At 33.1% G+C, this 18,801-nt stretch overlaps 1 protein-coding gene across 1 annotated transcript in view; it reads right to left on the bottom strand.

The window, feature by feature from the left end:
- PSME4 (proteasome activator subunit 4) overlaps positions 1–18,801 on the bottom strand; it is an 85,335-nt gene that overhangs the window by 42,854 nt on the left and 23,680 nt on the right. The window contains exons 4-17 of the mRNA XM_010990271.3: positions 16,104–16,148; positions 13,960–14,109; positions 12,644–12,707; positions 11,999–12,073; positions 10,735–10,857; positions 8,529–8,621; positions 7,726–7,991; positions 5,214–5,400; positions 4,351–4,440; positions 3,579–3,643; positions 3,150–3,300; positions 1,400–1,498; positions 1,115–1,184; positions 614–681 (exon numbers count right to left, since the gene is read on the bottom strand). Coding sequence (XP_010988573.2) covers positions 614–681; positions 1,115–1,184; positions 1,400–1,498; positions 3,150–3,300; positions 3,579–3,643; positions 4,351–4,440; positions 5,214–5,400; positions 7,726–7,991; positions 8,529–8,621; positions 10,735–10,857; positions 11,999–12,073; positions 12,644–12,707; positions 13,960–14,109; positions 16,104–16,148 — 1,546 coding nt within the window. The remainder of the gene's footprint in view (positions 1–613; positions 682–1,114; positions 1,185–1,399; positions 1,499–3,149; positions 3,301–3,578; positions 3,644–4,350; positions 4,441–5,213; positions 5,401–7,725; positions 7,992–8,528; positions 8,622–10,734; positions 10,858–11,998; positions 12,074–12,643; positions 12,708–13,959; positions 14,110–16,103; positions 16,149–18,801) is intronic.

Raw genomic sequence — 18,801 nt, 5'->3', positions numbered from 1 at the left:
AAAGAAGAAAACAATTGAAGATACTGTGGTTAAAAGATCGAATTAATCATTAAAGTCAATGCCTGGCCACTAAAGTAGCCTAAAGTAATAACAGTGTTTCTTAAAATAACTTTAATTCATTTCAGAATTGCCATTTTAATTATATTCTAACAGTTAATTTTTTTGAGTTCAAACCACATTTCCTAAGTTTAGGCTGTCATGGGCCAGAGTAACATCCTTTCAAAGACAAAACTTACTTAGTTGGGTTTCTCTGTTCTTTGGTTCCTGAACTAACCCATAAGGGAGATGCAAGTCTGATTGATGGCCAAACTTAGAATGTACAGGGAGGAGAAAAATAGCCAAATCTGATAAACTTTTCAATTAATGAGTTACACACATTAGAATTAATCAGTAACAAGTCAAGTTGCGTGTTGTGCATGAAGTGGTGAACAATTACCACACACCTTTGATAACAAGAAAATATCATCTGACTTTTTGCAGCCATATCAAGAAATTTTTATAACTTATATGACTTTTCATGTTTTAAAGTCTATTTCTCAAAAAACAGTATAAATCCTCAAAGCAAGTCAACATTTTCATAGTACTATTTTCTTACTCCAAAGATTTACAATACCTCAGACAAAAGTTGAAGATTCCAGAGTAACTCCTTGTCTAGCTCTTCATCATTTAATACATCATCATCTAAAAATGGCAAAATAGTATCAGGAGAAAAAAAATGAATCCAACTAAATGCATCATTTAAAAATATTTGTATCTAATAATTCTAATAGCTGGGAAAAGTATCTTTTAGAAAGACTTTTCATTCCTTCTTCATTAAACTGGACTTGGTAGAGAGGAAGTAGAAACTCAATTTTCAAGAAAAATAAACACATCACCCAGGAGACCTGGCCCTACGTATCTCACAAAATAAGTGATATTTTTGATGGCAGCCTCTGACCGGCTCCTGTATGTATGAAGACATTAATTTAATGAAGTAAACTTTCTTAAAGATACCTGTCAACCTGGATGATACTTTGTTAAAATCTGTTAAGATCTGTTTTTACCAACAGAGTCTAGAAACCACGGAAAAACTTTTCTAAAATTATACATACAGAATAATAACCTTAAAACTTACTCATTGTAAGCTGAGTTATAACACTGCAGCAGTGGGGAACGAATAGTTTCAAAGATTCCTCTGGGCAGCACTGAAAACACATTTGTATAAATAAGTTTTTTGAAAGGCACAAATATTTAACAGTCACAAATTATACACTAGCACTATTTTCAGTGGCAAGTAAGGGCAATAAGCAGCTACTGAAAGAAATGAGTATTTTAAGTATAAAAAGCATGCCTAAAGTGATTAATCATAAACCTGATGGTTATTGATTCATTAATTCAGCAGTCAAAAAACCCAACTCACCTTTACAGCAGCACGGCACATGTCTGCCACCATGCGGCCTGCTACTCTTGTTTCAAATATATGTGAAATAGAAAAATTAAAAACCTTCTGAAGGGCCACCTGTTAAAAGACATGTAAGAAATGAAAATGTCCTAATCAGTATTTTTAAGACAATTAAACGTCTTATGAAAGAAAATGATATTCAGACTATACTAAAAGTAACCAAGTAGGAAAATTTTAACCATATGAATGTATAAGGATTTGCTTAAAACGTTACATTCAGTCTACAAACAACCTTTGCACGAGACCCTAAAGTGAACAGAACATCTGAGGCACAAGATTTTGTTTCTACAGAAATGTTAAACACAAAATTAGAGCTGCCGGAAGCAAGTGCAATTTAATTATCTTATTGGCTAATTCAATAAAACAAAGGGAATTTGGGGGAATATCTAATATTCAGTTTGTCATTCTGACAACTGTCAACTATAATTATTTCTCTCTCCTCTAAAAGACTTGAAGCATTCTATTTAATTTTACAATCAATTTACAGAATTTTAACTTAATTGCTGAATGAAAGAATGCACTCTAAATGTGAATTAACAATGCTGAAAATTATAAACTCCTTTCAAAAGATTTTGATAAAATAAATTATTTGTATTAACTTCTTTATACTAACATAATCTTAGTAAATATTTCATGCAGCTGTAAAGCAGTTTTGCTTTTAACCAGGATAAATATACTGAACAATGATAATCTCAGATGAAGACAGAAGAAACAGAAACTGAAATAGAGTGGTAAAATAGAAAAATGGAGATAAAGACCACACTGTATTTAACAGGTATTAACCAACACTGAATAAGCAGATGCTTACAGAATGCCTTATGAGGACAAACTATTTCTCATTCATCAGTTTGCCAGATTTTTACATTTAGGATTTAATTTCTATCATAAGACAGCATGAACAACTTTTAAAACTTTCCTCCCAAATAGTATTTAAATGTAAATTTAAAAAATACAGTCAGTTCCTGTTATTTGTAGGAGTTATGTTCTATAGGTCACTGTGAGCACTGAATCAGCAACTAATATTGAACCACCATTCCTAGGGGAAATACAGGATTAAGTTCCCTTAAGCCTCCAGTTGTATTTTCATCAACTGATGGATATATAATCTTGTTTTATATATGTTTCTGTATAAAAACAACTTATTTAATATTATTGTTGATTCACTAACTTTGAACTCGTAGCTAACAGCACTGTAATGTCTGAACGAAGCTCACCTAAAACATGTTATTTTCTTCATTGGGCCCACCACAATTCTCTTACTCTTAAAACATTAGAGAGTGCTTTAGCATTATTCCTGAGGATCATTTTAAACAGCAAAATTACTAAAAAATACAAAAATGTGAAAGGCCTGGTACTAAACAGATGAAAACAGGACACTCGTTTACAGTATGAGAAGTGGAACAAGACAGAACGTCACCTTATTTGACCTCAGCTGAACACAACTCAAATTTTTGCCACTTTTTTAAGTGTGCACAAAAACGATGAGAGTACCAATTCTGAGGTTACAAATAAATTTTAGCAAGTAGGTGACTTTGCAAATACAGAATCTGCAAATAATGAGGATCAACTCTGGGTCTTTTTCAAATTTTAGTATGGCAAGAAAGGATAGCATGATATGTACACTTAAAGTAACTTAAAGTTCAATTTTTAAAACAGCAAATAAAACTACTAGATTGGAATATAATTTTTTGCAGCAACGCACTCTTACCATAAATATTTCTTTGGAACATTGTGTGAGGATTGTACTGAACGTAGAAGACAGACCTAATTCGACCAAACTCTCCAAGTGAGTCATTTTCTCAGTTTCTGTCTCTTCTCTTGTTTGCTCCAAAGTGCTACTTTCTATAAGTCCAAAGCATCTAAACAACCCAAAGAAAGTAAAATTTCAGCAATTAAAAACTGGCTAAACATTTTCTGATGATGATTAGATAAATATCTATTGTCATGACTGTTCAAGTGATAGATACTTAATTTGTCCACAGCTCAAAAATCAACTGGCCTTTTCTAACTTCAGAAGCACCGATCTTAGGTAGCAGTTAAATGCAGGTTGCAATGCAGAGAGAGACTAACGTTGCTGCAACGCGACAGTCATTTTTTTGAATGTCAGATACAGGGCAGGTCTAGGGTACTTGCTCACCTGTCCATAAACTGTAAGACGAAATCCTCAAATTCAGCTGTGGCTGAACAAAGTTCTCGTTCCACCTGTAACATGTCAATGTGGAGAAAAATTAAAAATAGTCTTTCATTTTTTTCTCAACCAAAACTCAGTTATAATCTACAAAATACAGCTAACACTACATTATCATATTGAGCACTGTGAGAAATAGCACTATAAACCCGTATCAATTTAGAATAACTCATCTACCACTTTCCAGGAACCAAAATAAGAAGTAATTAATGTATTCTGTAAGGGCCAAAGTCAGGCAGCCATTTTTATTACCAATTTTCAAACAGTTTACTAACAGTTTTCAAACTGCTGGTGTATACAGCAAGCAGTGATATGATTGCAGTAAAGAAAATAGTTCTTAAAAAAATACCAGAGAGTAATGAAAATTTGTGTTAGTTGCCAAACCCCAATAGATTTATTCCTAACGTAAGATGGAAAAACAAAATGCCACTACTTCTGCTTAAAAAAACATTCAAAAGTGAAAAAAAAATATTGAAATACACCTCAACATGTCAGTTATTTACAAAAATAGCCTATTTCTGACCCACCTCCTTTGGTGTGTGCTCTGCAGATTATCTTACCAATGATGACCCGGCCCTCCATTTATGTCATTCTAGTCACCAAATAGTAATTTAAATTTGTTAGCATCTCTCAAAGTTGCATTTAAACTATCAAATATTACTAAGCATATACCATAAGAACTCAGTTAACCAATCCTTTTACAACCAGAAAGCATCCTTACTTCTGTGAGGTTATCTCTTTCTTGCAGTACGGATGAACAATCTACTAAAGGCACCAGAGTGGAAAATGTTGCTATAAACTGGAATGTGATCTGTAGAAAGATGAAAAGATTTAAAATTAATTTATATAATTCTAGTAAAATTATAAGTATACATTAAGCTACAATAAAGGACCCAAATAAATTATCCTGAGGGAAGATCCACAACAGCCTTTCTGGAAGTTTTTTGCTTATAATTGAACATTTTAAGGTCCCTCACTATTAATTAGCTGTTACTTGAGTAATGAAGTTTTACTAAACTGTATTTCCATATAGTTATTTATTAGGTTTAAGCACAAAGTTCTCCGACCTCTTATCACTGAGAAGTTACTTTGCCTCCCACTGAAAACAGAACATTAAACTAAAGGTAAATAGAAATGCTAACACAGAAGCTAAAGGCCAGGGAAGAGGGAAGGTAAACAATGCTTAAGTCAGGCGAAGACGTGTGTGTAAGTGGGATCTGGCATTTTAGACCCATTAATTTTTATTATGCTCCTTGTCACCAGTGTAGATGAAGGGAAGTGCAAATGATCAGATGCTATGATTTTTAATGCCTTTGCTAAGGAAAACAGCAAATATACAATGAGCTGTAAAACATTGTAGTATCATACATGAATACAGGTTACAGCAAGTTACTTATGAAGGAAGATGTTACATAGATCAACTAACCATCCACAGATCTAACTTGGGCACCTATAGATATAACTCTTACCATTAATACATTTTACACTGTACTATATTCTAAAGAATATTTGAAGAAAAATTAACAAGATGTCCATTTACACAATTTTAACTTAGATACAAAGCAGAACCATAAATATGCTCACCATGCATTTACTAAAGTCATTTGGATCCACCCCAGGCAATGCTCTCATCAACAGAGGTAGCATGTGTGTGGGACCTTCAGGAAACCATTTGCCACCTGATACCAAACTGCGGGCTACTCCAATTACACAACTTAAAGTAGCTGTGAGCTGGTGAGGTTCTGTTAAAGTCTCTAGTGCAGGGTATGTTCTACAGTTTGAAAACAGAGTATTAAGAAATTTCCATCACAGGTAAACATATATAATACATTAAATATACTAAATTCATAAGTTGCATTTTAGATTAAAGGTTCACAGTTAACAGAATATTTTGAGTTGACTATTATTTGCTCTTAAAGTTAACCAAATGACACAAATAAAGGAAAGGTAAATGTTTCCCCAATCCCCTGCCATCCCACCACTTTTCTCCATGCAAACTCCACAGTGAAAAATAAACTGGTAAACTGTGCATTATTTCAACCATCTTAATCCATTTCCACATTCCAGCAGAACTACACCTAATTTAATGGTCAGTAATTTTGGGAATTCAGGAATAACAAGTTACAACTACTCCACCCCTCCCTTTCACAGGAAAAACAATCTTACTAAAATGCTGAAATGTCTATTTTATACTTTTTTAAAGCTTGTACTTCAAACTTAGAAATCAGCTATCATAAGCATAAACGAATATTCCTGACACTAGAGTGAATACATTAGGGGGAACAAGACAAATGCAATCTTTGATCACTAATTAAGTATTTAAGAGCCAAGAACATTAACTCTATGACCTAATGATTTAGCTTTTGAGAATCTATCCTAAAGGGGAAACAAATCTAAAATGCTGTCATTTAAAATTCCTCTTATATAGAAAAGGTAAATTTTAAGAAAAATTCCATTAAAAGTAGACAAAAGGAGGATTTATAACTAGCTTTTTAAAATAACCAAATGTATGTTATTTTAAAAGATGAATAAAACAAACCAAACTCTCTAACAGAGGTTGTCTTCAGGAGACACAAAACTGCCTAAAATTTTTCCTCCACATTCTTACTTTTTAAAAGACGTTTGCTTTCATAGAAGAAGAAAAAAAATTCAAAAAAATAATTGTACTCATGCCACTTCTAAACAGGATAAATCACAACTGAAAGGGTCTCAAAACACTGTCACTGCATTGTCAATTTGTCAATTAAATATTCATTTTGGCCAAGCAACCAACCACTCAATATGTTGATATTAAATTTGTCGAAAAAGTGAGAACTAAAGAAAAACATGAGCGATAATTTTATTTGTATTCAGAAGCCTTGTTACTTCTACTAAAAATTTATCTTCTCAATATTCATAATTCTTCAGCTGGAAAACACTGAAATAAGGCAAAACAAGAGGAAATAAAGAAACACGAAAACTTCTCAAAGTTTATAATTTTAATTATGCAAACATTTGAAGTCCCTCCTTAGAGGCAAGTCTCTTCTCTTCAAGGAACATCAAGGGACCTGCCACTGACTACCAGCTTCTGCTATCACACAGAGGCCAGGTAGCAAAGAACACTGCAGGCTGAAGACAGAGCAGAAGCTGTCTAACTTCTCCATTCCATTTCCTACTTAAGTTACATGTGCTGGAAGTTTCAGGGCCCCAAGACGTGTACACACAAAGAGCAAGGGGGAGGTCAGGAAAGCAAGGTACAATTTACATATTTAAGCAAAGAGGGTAGGGCAAGTTAGCACAAGCAACTCAAATTTACCAATAACAGAGCCCCATTTCAGCAAAGATCTTTAACAGGATATGCTTCCCCAAGTAAATGTCACCAATTTTCCTGTCTCAACAGTGAGTCAGAACACAGGCCGTCATCTACATTCTGCCAGTTAGGACCCTGGACAAATCTAAAGAGCTTTATGAAACTCAAATTCTTAGATCCTTCTGGTTTCCAAAAACCAACTTTTTTCTTCTACTTTTGACAAAGACATCTAGAGAGGACTCACAAAGCTTAAGTTCAGGCAGCAGAGGAGTAACAGAAAGCTTAAGCAATCTGCTCTTGAGTGGCTAGGCAAATGGAAAACTATTTTTGTTACTATTTCAACATTCAAAACAAAATGAATGCAGTAAAACCTACACTGTGGAAATACACACAAGATTATACAATGTATGAAAATAATTGATAACCAAAGTTTCTCTGCTACCACTGATCAAAGAAATTAACAGAAATCCAAAATCACTTTCACCGCTGTGTTCTCAATATTGTGACACTCAAAAAAAAAAAAAAAAAAAAAAAAGCCAGAGCTTTATGAGCAAAAACTTGAGTAACTAAAATGTGCAAATAATTCAAAATACTTATTTAACCCTTTTCATGTCAGTATTCTTGTCCCTCCAATAAACCTTTATAAAGTTACCAATAATTAGGTTAAAATGTCTAGGAACAGGAATAAGCACCGAGATAGCAAAACAGAAGACACAAAGAAGAAAACCAAGCAGAAGAGCAAAGAGATAACCAGAATAAACGTAGCCTCGGCTGAGGCTTCAGTGGAACACGCAAAGCTGCACTTACCTTTCAAGTACAGGGGGTATTACCATCTCAGGTCTCATGAGTGCAAGGTTCTGCAGAGCCTGGGCTGCTTCTAAACTACCAGTTTTGCTAAACATAGCCAAGAGGACAGGTTGAATAATGCATTGTACAAAGTCTGTAACATCTTGATCAGTCAGCTTATGGCTATCAGGCACAGGAGTTAACCAAGAAGGCTTCTTGTATCTTTCACGATGTAATCTTCTAACAACACTGTTTGGCAACCGCTGAAGTAGTTTCATTAACTTGTTCTGGGGACACAGAAGCAGAAGGTCCTAGGTAGGTTCTGTTTCCCACAGAGATACTCAAGTTTCCTCTCTAACCTCTCAAGCAAAGATTTTTAAAATAACAGCTCGTCTAATCTTATTACAAAGGCTTGAATAGCCTAACTAGATAGAATAAAATATTCTTATCAATTAATCGTTGATAATAATTAATAACATGTTTCAAATTTCAGTTTTAATTTCTAGTATCATATGAATCTTCCATTACATGAAAAGCCATTTTAACCAAGCAACTTAAAAACTATTAACAAAAACTAACACAATAAAATTGAAAAAATGATCCCATGCTTTTGTGCCATTTTGTCACGAGTCATCACACTAGTATTATCTTTATTTCTGTATGTTCTGTGAACACTGTAATTTAATGTGAACTTAATCACTGACATAGGTCAAAGCTTATATAAGGACAGAAAATATATCATAGGTTATGCAATAGGGAACAGTTACATGTGACCATATTTTTTAAAACGCCAAACCCTAAGAGTGAAAAATGAACATACTCACCAGCCAGCGGCCATTATTTGAAGGATGGTAAAAAGACGTGATGCTGTTAAACAATCCAGCCAAGTGTTTTTGCACTAGCTTACTTGGTCCACCCTGTGCAAAAATTGGGGGAGGGGAGGCAAAAATATCAGTATCCAAATTATACCGTGAAATCGAGGGGTTAACATGCCCAAGTCTACATATAAATCTCTAACATTGTCCGCATTCATCCTGCTGGCAAAAATCAATTCTATCTCTAAATAAAAGTCAAAATCCATTCTCAGATGAACTTCATAAAAATCAATTCAAGACACTCTACTGAACAAAGGGAAACTTACTGAACCAACTTAGAAAATGGAAAAGATATCTTTCAATTTAGAGTAACAGTATCGTTTACTCTCCAAAGTTAACCAACTTGTCACTAAGATTGTCATCTTAAAATAACCAAGAGTGGTAACATCAAGCATATAAAAATCACTCCTTAAATGAGTCAAGAAGTCAGTTTTTCATTGCAGGAAATAAAGAGGTAAGAGTTACATAAATGGATTCAAGTATTTTGTTAATTACTTCTAAATGTTTTGAATGATTATGATATTTGACCATATTTTGACACAAGAGAAAAAAATCTTTTTTCTTAACCTATAACAAAAACACAAAACAACCACCCAAACAACAATATAACCTGGAAGGGAGGAAGGCATGAGGAAAAAAGCCAGCATTCACCTTATCAAGTTGAACAACCCTGGGAATAAAGGACTATAACTTGGCCTTGAAACCTATCTGTCTCAAGATGATCTTTCAATAAACGGTATAGATTCATGGTGTATGCAAATGTCAAATCACAATGTAGTATATTTAAAACTAACATAGTAATATTGGTCAACTCTATTTTAAATAAAAAAAAACAAACAACTGCACAAACCTAAGGTATATTATCAAATTAATTGGGAACACGTCTTTCTGCTGAAATGAAATCCATGTTCGCATCCCAATTTAGACCATAATTCTAGACCCAAATACCGACAAAATTCTAACATAATTAGCACTGTAGATTTATTATATTAAATATTCATATTTTAACACAACATGAAGCTGCCAACAAGAAAAACTGTGAGAAAAAGCAGCAACATTAACTAAACAAGGCTGATGCCAATCACTAATTTTGTGGCTCCTAAAACACAAGTTCTAGCTCATTGCTTATGTAAGATCATAAATATCCAGATGTTTTTGCTCTTATTGAATATCAGAAAGAAAATGGAATTTTCCCTATTTAATAACGAAATAGCAAAAACAAGAGGAGCTTGAATTTTTTTTCTTTTAATTTATAATGACATTTAAGAGCTAAGCTTCTCACATTCTGTCTTTCTCACAGAAACAACCAAGCAAAAATATAACCAAGGAGAAAATAGCAAACACAGAACAGTATCACAGATCAAGTGCAGAATTATTCAAAAAGGAGATAACAGTAGAAGCAATATGAATGACAATCCAGAAAATTATAGTATAAAGTCATTCTAATACTCTTATTTGAAAGATGACATTGAAATCCAAGTATGCAGATATATCTTTACTTTCCTTCAAGGATGTCAGTAAAATAATTCTTCATACTTCTCCCTTCACTAAGATTACTTCATCAATAAGCTTTGTGTTCAGTGTAATGTTTTATGTGAGCACTGACAATAAATGCATTAATACGGAGCATATGCAGAACCCTGAGTTCAAATCCCACCTTGATCATTTTCAATTATCAATCTGACTTGGGAAAGTCCTTTTATCTGTGACCCTGGTTCATGGTCTATAAAACTATTACAGACATTCTGAATCTCTTAAAACTCTAAATCCCAGACTCCTTTTTAAAAAATTAAAGTATAATTAATCTATGGTATAACTGTGTCCAGGTGTACAACATAGCAATCTGGTATTTCTATACATTACAAAATGATCACAGTAATCAAAACTCTGAACTTTTTTTGACTCTTATTTTTAAGGTCCATTGGTTAAGGAGACTTATAAATGGTCCTTTATGACTACATTCTATATAGTAGTATGAATGTAGTTTATGTAGTATGACTACTACATAAACATAAGCTTACTACATCAGAAAATATCCAAGAATCAAGTGGCCAACTAAGCCATTAATCTAGACTTAAGCAATTCTGCCGAACTTTTATATGGTTAACACAAAATTTAGATGAACTATACAAAACAAACAGAATGCATTACAAACCATCATGGCAGTGATCCATATTACAGCATGTCCTATATCATAAGCATTTGTCAAAAATCTTGGGACTAACACTTGACTGCTTCCCACTGGTAGGTTCAAGCTTCTCAGAATTCTTGTAAATATCTTTAAAAAGAAAAGAAAAAAATTAATAAATATTTACATATATCAAATAGCTCTTTCATATATTAGTGTTATTGGATGTATTCTCACTTTATTAATTTTTAAGCAAAATGACATACTGCTTGTAATCTGCTTTATTCATTAAAAATTACATTTAAGTATCTGTATGAGGTCACAGGCATGTGGTTATGAAGCATTCATATCCATGTACCCAAAAACAGACAGATGAGACATAGGCAAACTTAAAATGGCAAAATGTAGATAACTGCAGTTAAATGTGAAATATTTTGACTCCTTTCTCTCTAAATGCATATCAAGCTATTTTTCCTATGTTCTTATTTCAATCCAAGAATGCACAAAACACAAATATCTTCTAACCAACTACTTTCCCTCTCAAAATTTTAGCAGTGACTTGATTTTTCCGTGTAAGAATTTACATTTTAATCTGTCATTAAATAATTGCATTTTAATACAATTAGATTTATATTTCAAATCTGTCATTACATGTCAGATATGAAGGCTAACGGTGGGGAAATCTACTTCTCCTCCTTATTTCTCTTGGCCAGCAACAAAGGAAGACAGCACAAGCAAAGGCCATCAGAGCATCTGCCTTCTGCTGCTCCCTAGCCCTGCTCTACTGTCCACGTGAGCATCAGAACCACCTCTGGATGCCCTACAGTGGCCCTCCAGAGGTTCCACAAGTGATTCTACCACAAGTGAAACCATACGGAAGATGCACTGCATCTAGAGACATTCTCCAAGCTCTGTTTACTCCAGAAAAGTATACACTGTGATCTAAAAAGTGGGGAACACTCTAGAAGAGCAATCAGATACACAAAAGTTGTTGAAAGGGAAGAATGTATGATACCCTGAATAACATTCTTAGCATCTTCTAAGACACTCACTCTGAAACTTATACTTCATATCCTGCGAAGGTAAGACAAAAATCATGCATTTATGATAGCTTGATATGACTCAATTACTTTTTGAAAATAAATGGTCCATCCTTATAAATTACATGTTTTTACTAACGGTCAAAAAGTATTTTATGCAGTGCTATAAATTAAGCATACAAAACACATTTCTCCTTAAAGACGTAAAGATGATGTCAGTGCTGTTGTGTATGTTCAAATGTTCTTATTACCTTTGGTACATACGGATCCCAATCTATGTACCCTATATTATCTGTAGCCAACCGAGCAAAGAGATTTACTAGTTGCTGAAAGTAAACAAACAAACAAAAAAGAGTTAAGTAAGCACTTTGCTGTTTTTAAAGCATCATAGTCCCATTCTATCCATTTTTTCTTTTCAGAACAATCACTATTGGCACAAATGAATTTAGTATTTGATTTATGACCCAGTTTGTTTAAACCTCAAATTTATGTTCTGATTCTTGCCGCTCATTTAAAATCAATTGCAGTTGAAATGCTCATTAAAAAGGGCAATGATAAACCATCATCCACAATGCAAACAGAGTAAGAAGTTTTAATCAAACACACGTTGAAAACATCCACCAGAAGTCCAGCACCATGGGAATGAGGGTACAAAAGGAAACAAACAGGGACTTACTCTTCATGCATTTCACAGTACATGCATATACAACCAGACATTAATAAAAAACCAAAATAAAGAAATGTCTACTTCTCTTAGAATACAGCAAATAAAATTTTTAAAAACTGATGACAACATTGTTAACAGCCAATTCTAAGGAACTGAAGTGACTTAATCAAATGATCTGACATATTTATTTTCAAACTAAAAAGTATAGAAGAAAAAATGGGATACTCACCCCCTCCCACTGTGGGAGATTTTGTACTGAAACCCAAAGGCCAATTAATTCATCAAACCAAAGTCTGAGGAGAAAAATGTTATGAATAGCAAGTGATTTATAGAAAGTGGTTCAAAGTCAGGTATCCTTTGTATTTTTTAATCTATTCTTACTGATAACTACACAATCTAGAAAAAAAACAATACTGAAAGTTACAAACAACAGAACGAGGGGCTACTTCTGTCCTTTCCAATTTATTTATGCTAAAAAGAATCATCTCACCAAATTTCTACTTCATTGGTAAATAACTGTCCACCCTTATATAACACTGCTTTCTGAGTTTCTCCTTCCTCTCTCCGCCTTTCTCCTTTAATGTTTTCCTGTTACTGCCTGTTCCTCCCTTACTTTCTTTTCTTTAATAGGCCAATTAGTAATTATGCCATTAACTAGCACTACAGTAAATGTTCCATAAAAGAAATGAGCCACAAAGTGTTAGGAGCAATTATAGTGAGGGAAACTATTTCAAATAAAAGAAATAGAAGAAAATACAGGGGCAAGAAAATGTTTGATTATTATTAACCAATCTTCACAAATATCAAAGAAATCTTAGAAGATTTTAATTAAAATTTCACAAATATATAGCTAGATACAAAATTTCTAATTTGACAGAAATAAAGGATTTGGCACCTCACTATAGGAAACATGCTGGGGGCTGGGTGACTAAGCACGAACCCGCAATATATTCATAATTACTATTATCCTTCCGTCTGTTTCATACCTTCTACTTTTTTTTTTAACAAAAGTACAACATAAGTATTTTTCATTCTAGGATTTATTATATACCTACAATCATCTGAGGAAACATTAGTTCTTAAAAACGGTGCACACTAGAATAAAAAATAAATTAAAAAAGACTCAAGAAAAACTACACATGATTAAGAGTTAAAACCAAGTTTTAGAAAAACACTTTTCCTTTCTCTCTATGCAATTTTAACATTTTTATCACAGTCTATTTATTGACATTTTCAACTCTTTTTTGCATTTATTATCCTTTCCCTGTTTCTTAATTAAAGCCTTCACTTACTTGGCTTAACATACAAGCATTATTCTCTTTATATGCAATATTATGTTTAACAGTTTTAGCCTTCAACACTTCAAGAATAATAAACATAATGGTGGAGTTAGTCAATTTTTTGTTACTTATTATTGCTTTACTAGTTTGCATATATACACACACACACACACACACACACACACATATATAGACAGACACATATACACACACATCTGTATTCCCTGCTGTATTCTAGAATTTGTCAAGATATGTATATACTTACTTAAAACCTTTATGATGAAGTTCTGGAGGAAGGGAGGTAGGAAGAAATATTTCAAAATAAGTGATGGCCTTTTGCATTGTTACATCAAAAGGGCACATTAAAGGCCGCCATTCTTCTAGCATCTCAGCTGTGGCATCTGCTGGAAAATATCTAATAAAAAAGAAGGTTTTCATGTATCTGATCATTGGCTAAAAGCTCCACATCGTCATAATATGGCTGACAAAAAAGGGGAGAAGGGGAATGGACTTCCTAAGACACGTCACACACTAAAAATGTCAAGTTAGCCTACAAGAAACACATTTTTACAACTCTAAAATAAGTAGCCTGTCATACTTAAGAAAAGGTAAATTTTTTTCTTGTCTATGGACTTGGAAAAATGTTATAAAGTTGATAAACCGCAGATAAAATACAAAGTCACTCAAGTCATCTAGAAATGTAAACATGATTGAAGTTTCTTCCTGTGTGCTGTGTAACAGTAGTAGAAAAAAAAATCTTGCCATACGGAATCTAGTCTAATAAAGAAATGGATAATCAGGGAAGTAAGAAAGAGAACAACAGCCCAAGACTCTCTAGTCACCTTGGGAACAAACTATTTACCCTTGACAGGCCGCAGAGACCTCTGAGACGGACACAAGAGAGGACTGGACTAGATGATCTGGTTCTACAGGCTGTCACATTATAAAATTCTAGGAAATGGGCAAGAATATTCCTGGGACACAGAAAATTTTAAAAAAGTAAAATCTGAAGCATGCAGACATACACAAAACAAAGGTAAATAGATAAAGAGGACCCATGTATAATTATCAAACACCCACTAAGGGGGTTAAAATAACAAAAAGCATATGAAAACCTTTGATTTGGGTATTTCAAAAAAGTTAGGAAACCTTTTCAATTTCATGCATAGGTTTGGCCTACACATCGTATTTTTATCTTATTATATCTTTATATATCTATGTTATGAGAACCACACTTCATTCTGTCACCTGAAAAATAAAATTACATTTCTAGTAATACTTCTGTCAAGTTCATCAAGGATTTATGTACCAGATTATTGTGCAACAAGTTAAAATTAAAAAAAAAAAAAAAGCAGAACATATTCTGCCTTCAAAGATCTCATACATCAATTACCCTTCCTAATTTTTCAGATTCAACTGTCAACTTCCTGATTTTTCAGAGTCAGAATCCAAAATAAAAGCTTGGGCATTCTATGAATTTCCTAAAACCTAAAATCCAGTAGGCACCTCATTGATGATGACTCACATTAGATCTTAAGCCTCTTAAAAAGGAAATTTTATATATTGAAAATACATTTGCCCAAGACTGAGCAGTATAGTAGGTCAGCAGTAAATAGCTGATCTCTAAAATAATTTTAACTCATATTACAAGCATACGGTAAATATATGAATTTCCATTCAACAGAATTCACTGCATCCATAGCAGAGTAAGTAGTCTTAGAACAGCCTGATAAACAAAAATGAAAAACAGTTCAAGTCCCCAGGACTAGACTTTAATTAAAAATAAGCTATGTCCACATTTACCTTTAAACATCAGAATATGGTTTTTTAAAGTCAAATATTCTACTGAGAGAGAAAAATACTAGGAAAAAACTTACAAGACACTTCCTTGTTATTTTTCATTTTAATACAATACCTACAACACTTATTTTGGGAAATATTTTTGATCTGAGTAATCATACTCTAATCATAATCATAGAATAAAAACAAATATATGTATGTTCATGTATGGCTGAAGCATTATGCTGTACATCAGAAACTGACACAACATTGTAAATTGACTATACTTCAATAAAAATTTATATACAAAAAATGTTTAATTTTAAAAATAATCATAGGAAATCTAATCATAATCATAAAAAAACGTTTCAAATAAAGATGATTATGGATAAATTGACCTTCTTACTTTATAATGGGGGACTGACACCCACACCACTTGAAAATTTCTAAATTTATAAATGAAATCTGAAAAGTTCAGTTCAAGGGTTGGAAATGATATTTTGTGCCCAGTGACTAACATCACCATGTCAGAAACTATTTATATCTTTAATTTCCTCTTCAAAGCATACTAAAGATGGGGAAAGGCACAAAGAAACAGTAAGAGGCTTTATAAATTGAGGAGCTACTTACGGTCGGCAGCTTTTCACGAGTGTTTTGAGAACATTTTCTACAGAACTAGGGAGGAAAAGCCATTTGATAAATTAGGTTGGTATATTTTAAGAACAGATCTAATTCAATTAAAAATTATCTCTAAGATAAGCTCATACACTTAGATATTATCTGTGTACATGCAATAACTAACACTTCTCTTTCATATACACAAAACTGTAAGGATTAACTACCTAAACCATAATCTGTTCTTTCCTTTGCCCTCATTTTGCTTACTCTATGCTATGAACTAACGGGAAGGAAACTGGAAAAGGGGCAAGTGATTTTCAATCTTTACAAAGTGGACAGCAATGACCATACTTATAACACATCAAGAAGTAAGTTCAGTGGCTTAAAACTTCAAATACTAATTTTAAATTTTTATTATTAAAGTGCTGTTACTCTAAACACAAACAGTAGACAAAGTCTGGTGTGCTTCTATCAGCAACTGCCAGAAACAATTATCAAAGTAAGCAACAGCTACCTTTTTTGACCAGCTAGTTAAAAGTTAGTCGAAGAACATTAAAAGCTGTAACTTCTTTTTCAACTTGTAGGCAGCTCAAGTGAATTTAGGAAAACAAATAATTGTACATGAACTTACAATAAATATTTCTATTCTAATGAAAAGGCCAGTGTGGACTGGTTTAAACACATCACCAGAATGGAATATTTAAAATAGTAACTAGACCAGAGTCAAAGAGGTCAAATTCAAATAAACAAAACAAAGGGGCATCAAGTAATTCTGAACTGGAATTTTAAAATAAATGTGACTACTTACAGTATGATGTATACAGGTAAAAATAAAACAAGTCCCCAAATCTCAGGAAGAACAATTATGGGGGAAAGGGGTAATTTTCAGGCAGTGCTTCCATCTGACACTTTTTCATAAAGCTTCCTGAAATTCTTAAAACCCAGAAGTCTATCCAGCTTCTCTGAAAGCTTAAGAACTAATTTGCAAAGAAATTCTAAGGAATAACACAATCTAAATTCAGCACAAGTAATCAATGTATTATACAACCAGGAGAGAAAACTATAATTTTATTACTTGAAGCTGTAGGAATCCTCTTTAGTTTCAAAACTACTCAGAAAAAAATTAACTGAACAGGAAACTGGGCTATAACTCATTAGGTAATTCTAAAATAAAAAAGATGACCACATGGCCAGAGAGCCATCATGGAGCACTTTTTGATTATCAGAGAGAGATTTTTACTTTCTCTCACACAAAAAGCTAAGCAATTCAGAAAGAGTTTAATTTAGGAAACATCTAAGTTTGCCTAGTTTAAAAGAGGGGTGGGGATGGGGTGGGCAGCTTCTCTCCAACTACATTTAAAACTCCCTGAGACTGTGAGTATGACTTTTACTTCTGGTCATTTCCACAGTGCTTATAACAAGGCTATGTGTTTATTTATATTTATATATTTATTTATTTACAAAGCTCAATAAACATTTCTATTAGGGCAACGAAGAGCAGCAATCTTTGGATTTTTTTTTAGTTGGACCAAAGAACCCCACTTAGAAACAAACTTCAGAATTCATAGGTTAATTTGAAAGTTCCAAACAAAATAACGTATCAACTTAAATACAGACTTTAAAAAAGATAATTCTAAAATGGTAAACTTATGGTCCAAGGAAACAAGCAGAGGATCTATAATTTCTACTAGTTCCTAAGGTTTGTGTTCATGTTAACTTTACATTTATTTGAAACTGTTTCTGTGACAACTCATTTGAGAGTACAACACAGAAAACCTGCTATTTTCACTGGTTCACTTCTCTACCAACAAACTTTCATATAATGTCAAAAATGATTCTAGAAAGCAAGTTATAAAAGGCTGCATAGCTGTATGTTTTCTCCAGTTCCCTTCACTTTTCAGAACAGGAGGTTAATTATAAGACCTGATAGCTGTCACTTCACTCATTAGAGGAATAAGGTGTGTAGGAATGTGATTTAGTTTATCTAGATAAAGTCAATTTCAAACCCTCCTTATACATAAGGCCTGTGCCATTGGATTTATGCTCTTTATCCAGAAAAGGGTACAATCTCTCTAACCTGTGATATCTGTATAGTGACCTTTTGTGATTCTTGTAATCTCTCATGATGAAGGAAACAATGTTTCTGTTTAAAAATAAAATAAAAGGTTAAGGCTAGATGCTACTGGACTATATTTCACTAATTTTTAGAGGGAGTGAATAATCACTAAATACTTTTCCAACTGTTGGAAATTTCTAATGTTGAAGAGATAACAGTTCAAAACACTTTTTTAAAAAGTCAAAAGGAATCTAGAGGGTCTAAGCTTGGTGGGTTTACTCATACCCGATCTTCTCTTAGTAAAGGTATGTTAAGTTGAAAAGAAAGCCACAGTATATCATCACGTAATGAATGGTTCATAGCTTGGGCTTAGAGTCAGTCCGGCTATTTACTAGCAGAGCAGTATTACAGCCTCCCATCTATGTTAGAGCAGTAATACCTACCTCTCATAAGGCTGTTACAAAAATTAAATGAGATAATGTAAAGAAAGCAGTTATCTGGCCCAGAATTAAGCACAATAAATGTTAACTATAATTATTTCATATTTAACCAAAATAAATTGTATTTTCAATCTTCTCAAAAACTAAAATTTTGTATACATTTTGCTTTTACATTTATTCTACTGCCACTAAGTAGCTATTAATTTATATTTAG

Source organism: Camelus dromedarius, chromosome 15, assembly GCF_036321535.1.
Source record: "Camelus dromedarius isolate mCamDro1 chromosome 15, mCamDro1.pat, whole genome shotgun sequence".
Classification (NCBI taxonomy): domain Eukaryota; kingdom Metazoa; phylum Chordata; class Mammalia; order Artiodactyla; family Camelidae; genus Camelus; species Camelus dromedarius.
Note: the sequence above shows the minus strand (reverse complement) of the source record. Positions and strands in the feature narration are given on the sequence as shown.